The sequence below is a fragment of the Mercenaria mercenaria genome, unplaced genomic scaffold (assembly GCF_021730395.1).
Source record: "Mercenaria mercenaria strain notata unplaced genomic scaffold, MADL_Memer_1 contig_1933, whole genome shotgun sequence".
Lineage (NCBI taxonomy): Eukaryota > Metazoa > Mollusca > Bivalvia > Venerida > Veneridae > Mercenaria > Mercenaria mercenaria.
The window spans coordinates 61,600-68,808 of record NW_026459953.1 but is presented as its reverse complement, the minus strand read 5'-3'; the positions used below and the strand labels follow the sequence as shown (position 1 = coordinate 68,808).

General features: G+C 35.5%; 1 protein-coding gene across 1 annotated transcript; it reads left to right on the top strand.

Annotated features, from left to right (window-relative positions):
- Nucleotides 1–6,697: 6,697 nt before the first annotated feature.
- Nucleotides 6,698–6,951, top strand: LOC128552004 (sodium- and chloride-dependent GABA transporter ine-like; the record flags this gene model as incomplete). The annotated part of the gene is given in 1 exon segment (XM_053532991.1): nucleotides 6,698–6,951. A coding segment is annotated over 1 exon segment (254 nt), but the record flags the coding sequence as incomplete, so codon positions are not given.
- Nucleotides 6,952–7,209: the final 258 nt, after the last annotated feature.

The following is a 7,209-nucleotide window of genomic DNA, read 5'->3' as shown; positions in this document are numbered from 1 at the left end:
ATGAAAGTTGGTCTGAATGTTTATCAACTGGGTCATGTGGGAAGAGGTGAGCGATTCAGGACCACCATGGTCCTCTTGTTCATTTTATCTTCATGAATTTTGGTCAGAATGATTACCTTGATGAAATCTAGGCCGAGTTTGAAAATTGGTTATCTGGGGTTAAAAAGTAGGTCACTTGGTCAAATCAAAGAAAACCCTTATGTATGCGATAGAGGCTGTATTTTTCAACTGAACTTCATGAAATTTTGTCAGAATGATAACCTTGATGAAAACTAGGCCAAGTTCGAAAATGGGTCACCCGGGATCAAAAACTAGGTCACTAGGTCAAATCAAGGAAAAACCTTGTGTATGCAATAGAGGCTGTATTTTTCATTTTATCTTCATGAATTTCGGTCAGAATGATTACCTTGATGAAATCTAGGCTGAGTTTGAAAATGGGTTATCTGGGGTTAAAAAGTAGGTCACTAGGTCAAATCAAAGAAAACCCTTGTGTATGCGATAGAGGCTGTATTTTTCAACTGATCTTCATGAAATTTTGTCAGAATGATAACCTTGATGAAATCTAGAACAGTATTGAAAATGGGTCATCTGGGGTCAAAAACTAGGTCACTAGGTCAAATCAAAGAAAAACGTTTTGTATGCGATAGAGGCTGTATTTTTTAATCGAGGTTGATGAAATTTAGTCAGAATGATTGCCTTGATCAAATCTAGGTCAAATTCGAATATAGGTCATCTTAGCTCAAAAACTAGGTCACTAGGTCAAATTGAAGAAAATGCTTGTTAGCTCACCTGTCACAAAGTGACAAGGTGAGCTTTTGTGATCGCGCAGCGTCCGTCGTCCATCCGTCCGTGCGTGCGTGCGTGCGTCAGTCTGTAAACTTTTGCTTGTGACCACTCTAGAGGTCACATTTTTCATGGGATCTTTATGAAAGTTGGTCAGAATATTCATCTTGATGATATCTAGGTCAAGTTCGAAACTGGGTCACGTGCCTTCAAAAACTAGGTCAGTAGGTCTAAAAATAGAAAAACCTTGTGACCTCTCTAGAGGCCATGTATTTCAAAAGATCTTCATGAAAATTGGTTAGAACGTTCACCTTGATGATATCTAGGTCAAGTTCAAAACTGGGTCATGTGCCTTCAAAAACTAGGTCAGTAGGTCAAATAATAGAAAAACCTTGTGACCTCTCTAAAGGCCATACTTTTCATTGGATCTGTATAAAAGTTGGTCTGAATGGTCATCTTGATGATATCTAGGTCAAGTTCGAAACTGGGTCAAGTGCCGTCAAAAACTAGGTCAGTAAATCAAATAATAGAAAAACCTTGTGACCTCTCTAAAGGCCATATTTTTCATGGGATCTGTATGAAAGTTGGTCTGAATGTTCATCTTGATGATATCTAGGTCAAGTTCAAAACTGGGTCACGTGCCTTCAAAAACTAGGTCAGTAGGTCTAAAAATAGAAAAACCTTGTGACCTCTCTAGAGGCCATGTATTTCATAAGATCTTTATGAAAATTGGTCAGAATGTTCACCTTGATGATATCTAGGTCAAGTTCGAAAGTGGGTCACGTGCCGTCAAAAACTAGGTCAGTAGGTCTAAAAATAGAAAAACCTTGTGACCTCTCTAGAGGCCATATTTTTCATAGGATCTGTATGAAATTTGGTCTGAATGTTCATCTTGATGATATCTAGGTCAAGTTCGAAACTGGGTCACATGTCCTCAAAAACTAGGTCAGTAGGTCAAATAATAGAAAAACCTTGTGACCTCTCTAAAGGCCATATTTTTCATGGGATCTGTATGAAAATTGGTCTGAGTGCTTATCTTGATGATATCTAGGTCAAGTTCGAAACAGAGTCATGTGCGGTCAAAAACTAGGTCAGTAGGTCTAAAAATAGAAAAACTTTGTGACCTCTCTAGAGGCCATACCCTTGAATGGATCTTCATGAAAATTGGTCAGGATGTTCACCTTGGTGATATCTAGTTCAATTTTGAAACTGGATCACGTGCCTTAAAAAACTAGGTCAGTAGGTCAAATAATAAAAAAACCTTGTGACCTCTCTAGAGGCCATACTTTTCATGGGATCTGTATGAAAGTTGGTCTGAATGTTCATCTTGATAATATCTAGTTCGAGTTTGAATCTGGGTCAGCTGCGGACAAAAACTAGGTCAGTAGGTCTAAAATTAGAAAAATCTTTTGACCTCTCTAGAGGCCATATTTTTCAATGGATCTTCATGAAAATTGATCTGAATGTTCACCTTGATGATATCTAGGTCAGTTTCGAAACTGGGTCAAGTGCAGTCAAAATCTAGGCCAGTAGGTATAAAAATAGAAAAACATTGTGACCTCTCTAGAGGCCATATTTTTCATGAGATCTTCATGATGATATCTGGATAAAATTCAAAACAGGGTCACGTACCTTTGAAAACTAGGTCAGTAGGTCAAATAATAGAAAAACCTTGTGACCTCTCTGGAGACCATATTTTTCAATGGATCTTCATGAAAATTGGTCAGAATTTTTATCTTGATAATATCTAGGTCAAGTTCAAAACTGGGTCACATGAGCTCAAAAACTAGGTTACTATGTCAAATAATAGAAAAAACGACGTCATACTCAAAACTGGGTCATGTGGGAAGAGGTGAGCGATTCAGGACCATCATGGTCCTCTTGTTTACACTTAAGAGACCACATTTTTGATCCAATCTTAATGAAAATTGGTCAGAATATTTGTTTCCATGAAATCACTATGTCAAACATGTTTACACTGTTATGGTGTGTTTATCAGGTGAGCGACCTAGGGCCATCTTGGCTCTCTTGTTTAGTGTGTGTGTGTGGTGGGGGGAGGGGGGGGGGGGGAAGGAAAGAATATGAAAAATTTAAAATCAATTGAAAATGACAATACAACATCTATAGGGTACTGTTCTGTGTTCTGTTAATTATTGATACTCCAGTAAAACTGTCGTCAGATGGGCAAAAACATTTTTGAAAACCTGACCACAGATTTTCGCTGAAGTCTGTTCAATAACCCAAGCATGAAACTGCCGTGCTAAAAAGAGGACTGATGTTGTTATAACTTTTTTTTTGTAATCTGTTACTCAAGGTGAACTGTAGCCCGTAGAGTAAAAAGTAGATACCTACATTAACATAAAGTATCACTTTTATCGTTTAAAGGTGTAATTTAATTCTATAAATAGGAGCAGGTTTTATATCGGATTTGTGCACTTGAATGGCTAATGACTTCAGTGAAAGTGGTAATATACTTATATAGAGACTTACCGTAAGCCTTATTTACACATGGGAAACAATCCGTTTAGAGAGCGAAATTGTTGAATGAACACCATTTGTCAATCCTAATCCTGTCTATTTTTATTTCAATGCAATGGAAAAGTAAGCTATTGATAACACAGTCATACATCTAACAGTTCTGATTGATTTTCTCATATTTCTAGATATTTTTCCGATACTTTGACGTATATATTACAGGTAGCAGAAATTGTTCTCTCTCCAGCAACTAAGCTTTCTCAACATATTTCAACTGGTGAAATTCTGTGCATTTTAACTTTTAAAAAAAAAAAAAAAAAAATCTGTTTCTTGACAAATTTCACCATAAAAATGTCACACTTTCCCCAGGGCTTTAAATGATTTGATCTTTAAATAATTTTCTTTTCAACTGCAGTAATTATGCATGATTTTTTCATGCCTAGAGGTAAAAAAGTGCATGGTTTGCATGAGATACTGTGTACATAGTCACCTAAACCTACAATGAAGTTTTAGCCCAGTTGACTCCATTTTTTTTCCAAATATTTTACCCAGGATCATTTTTGTCAGCTCAAATAACTTTTTCTTCAGAAAATGATATTTTAAATATTTTTTCATATTGTGTACTTAATATTTTTTCATACTGTGTACTTTGATGCAGTTACTTACACATATATTTAAAACAGACAGTGCCTACTTGAAATTTGTATTTTTAGTTCCAATGCCTCAGTAATATATTAATAAGGTTTTTGGATTATTTATGCGTGAAGACCTCATCTATTAGAAGCTGAAAAGTCGCTATATGACTACTTATTGTCAGTGTGGTGTTACACACGGGAAAATATTTTCATTTACAATAATTGGAAAAAAATGATTTTGATGTTGCTTCAGTTTTAAGAAATTTCATATCATAATGTAATTCTGAGGACATGCCCCTTTAAAAGTGTATTGCTCAAATCTTTACTAGCAGATTTTTTTGTTGTTGTAACATTCTTTTTCCCACAGTGTATATTATGTTAGGTATTCACAAAGTCATGTATCTTAATTGTTACAAATAAATGAACTGTTCTGCAGTATGAGGTCTTAAATTCTAACTTTAATTAGAACATTCTGTCATTAGGTTTTACACGTGTAAAAGATCATGTATGCCAGTATTATTTTAAGCTTATTAAGGGGCTGTATTTAAGTGCAATGTAATAGGTTATGAAAGAGAACAGTATCTGATTTAATATTTTTTATGAATGTTTTTTTTTTGTATTGATTTTAATAATCTTTTTGTGTTAATCTAAGGCCAAATATAAAAAGGCATGGTTCATGTTACATTTAAATAAGGGTCATTATGTGCTGATCAATTCTTGTTCTAATTTAGGCATTGTTCATTAATGTTTGTTGTTATCAGTAGTATATCTCTACTACATTTTATACATCAGATTCTGTATCCTTTATGGAGTCTTGACAAAAAAGAAAGATCAGCCAATACAAAAGTAATGCTGATTGGGTTAGCTGAACCACATTTTGTAAGGCCTTAACTTATACGACAAATCTGCATAGTTTGGTTCTTATATCACAGATTAAAAACATAATTTGAAAATTAAATATCAAACTTAAAAGATTGTTTTTGTTGACAAACAAAAAAGGCTTGAAAGTATGACACCATCTCCCATGTTAACCTCAACTATCATCAGCCAGTTTTTGGCCTGACTGTTTAGTTATATTACAAATGAGCCGCGCCATGAGAAAATCAACATAATGGCTTTGCGACCAGCATGGATCCAGACCAGCCTGCACATCCACGCAGTCTGGTCAGGATCCATGCTGTTCGCTTTCAAAGCCTATTGCAATTAGAGATACTGTTAGTGAACAGCATGGATCCTGACCAGACTGCGCGGATACGCAGGCTGGTCTGGATCCATGCTGGTCACAAAGCCACTATGTTGGTTTTCTCATGGCGCGGCTCAAATAAAGATTTACAGAGCTTATGCCAGCTGAGAAGGCATTCTACATAGTAGAATCTCTGCTTTTATTTGTATAATACAGTTGAAAATAGTTGTCTCGAACTCGATTATCTCAAAATTTCAACTGTAGTAGTCTTATCAGTGCAGTTTTATCCCAGCATGTTTTATTCCATTAGCCTAGAAGTTTGAACTAGTGTGTGTCTGTCCATCACACTTTTCTGTGCACTAAACTCCTATAGTTTCCATCCAGTTCAATGATACTTGATATATCATCTCTATGAAGCGGATATGCATATAGGGACATAAGTTCTTCTAATTATTTTTTGAGTTATGCCCCTTTTTTTAACTTAACCAGTACATCTGTATCTTGTTTACTCAACATCTCCTACAGTTTTTGTCAAATTCAGATGAAACTTGGTATTCATCATCAGCATGAAGTAGGTATGTGCATATTTCAAGAATTAAATTTTTCTTTAGTTCTTCTAGGGTTTTGTTCCTTTTTTTTTGACTTTACAATCATCAACCTGAAGTGGACATGCATAATGTTATACAGATGAATTTCGTTTGCTCGAACTTGACGAGACCGGCAAAATTTGTTCGAGTTTTTTTGAAGTTTGAGCCATCAAATAATATACAATATAAAGAGATATTACCGTGATGTGACATTGAGTTAGAACGAAGGATGCGGTGTTTCGATTTTATCTGAGTTCAAGGGAACGAAGTTTGACTGTATTGTTGCAACTTTTATATCAGATTTTTCATAAAGTTACCGGTAGTTCCTTTTTTGAAGTTGCCTTTTTCTTGGACTGTATATTAAGATTAATTTATTTAAGAAATGAAATTTTTTTTTTCGGTGTTCATGTGAAATGAACTACAGAATAGGATCGGCAAATCCATGAAATTGCGCGTATCACTAAGCAGCATTGACGTAACTTTGTGCCTTTCCTTTTACTGTTCATACGAAATGAATGTCATAATTTTCAATGAAAAAGAATAGGGCATTTAATGTAAATATTCAGCATTTTCAGGGGGCAGGTTCTCTATTACAGAAAACTCAACCAGACCCACCACATAGCCTGTGGTTTAATTACTGGTAGTATTTTCTGTCACAATTCTCAGCATTGTGCCTACAGTATTGACATCGTTCTTGTTTCTGTGAAGTTTTTAATTAGAATTTGAGAAAAACGGCCATAGCCTACATCACGAGTGAATATTTCCTCCTGTTTAAGGGTGTTTTACTGTAAAATCATTTAATTTCGTGGGCATGAAATTTCGTGGTTTTGGTCAAAACGGCAGTACCGTGGGGATATAAATTCGTGGATTTCAACTTTTGAACATAAAATGAATGGGAAGTTTACTTGTTCGTTGGGATTAAATTTCGTGGATTGACTCAACCACGAAATCCACGAAAATTAGTCCCCCACGAATATTTATGATTTCACAGTATTTGAATTTTTTTTTCATTATTATTCTTCTTTTCGTAACAGGTGCTGGCATCGCGACAGTTGTGATATCATTCCTGTTCACCACGTATTACAATGTGATTATCACGTGGGCATTTTACTACCTCTTCAGTTCTTTCACGTCAAAACTTCCGTGGTCGGACTGCAGCAATGACTGGAATTCAGATGATTGTTTTGACGGGAATAACAAAACTGTGACTGACCCCATTACCAACGTCACCACAGTGATACTAAGGTCAAATGATAGTTTGTCCCCCACAGAGGATTTTTATGAGTAAGTTTTATTTAGACCCTACATGGTTTATTATCTGATTTACCATGATTCAGAATTCAGATGTGCAGGAATTGAACCACAAGTTTGTTAGCCTGAGTGCTGAAATATCTAAAGCATCTGAATGACATTTCATGCTAAATCAGGCAATAAACCACAAAATGGTCTTGTTTATTCTTATTCTTACATGCTCGATAAAAATGACAATAAAAATTAAGCTGGCAACTTTATTCGTCTGAGCTGTAAAGAACCTGATGTCCTTCTG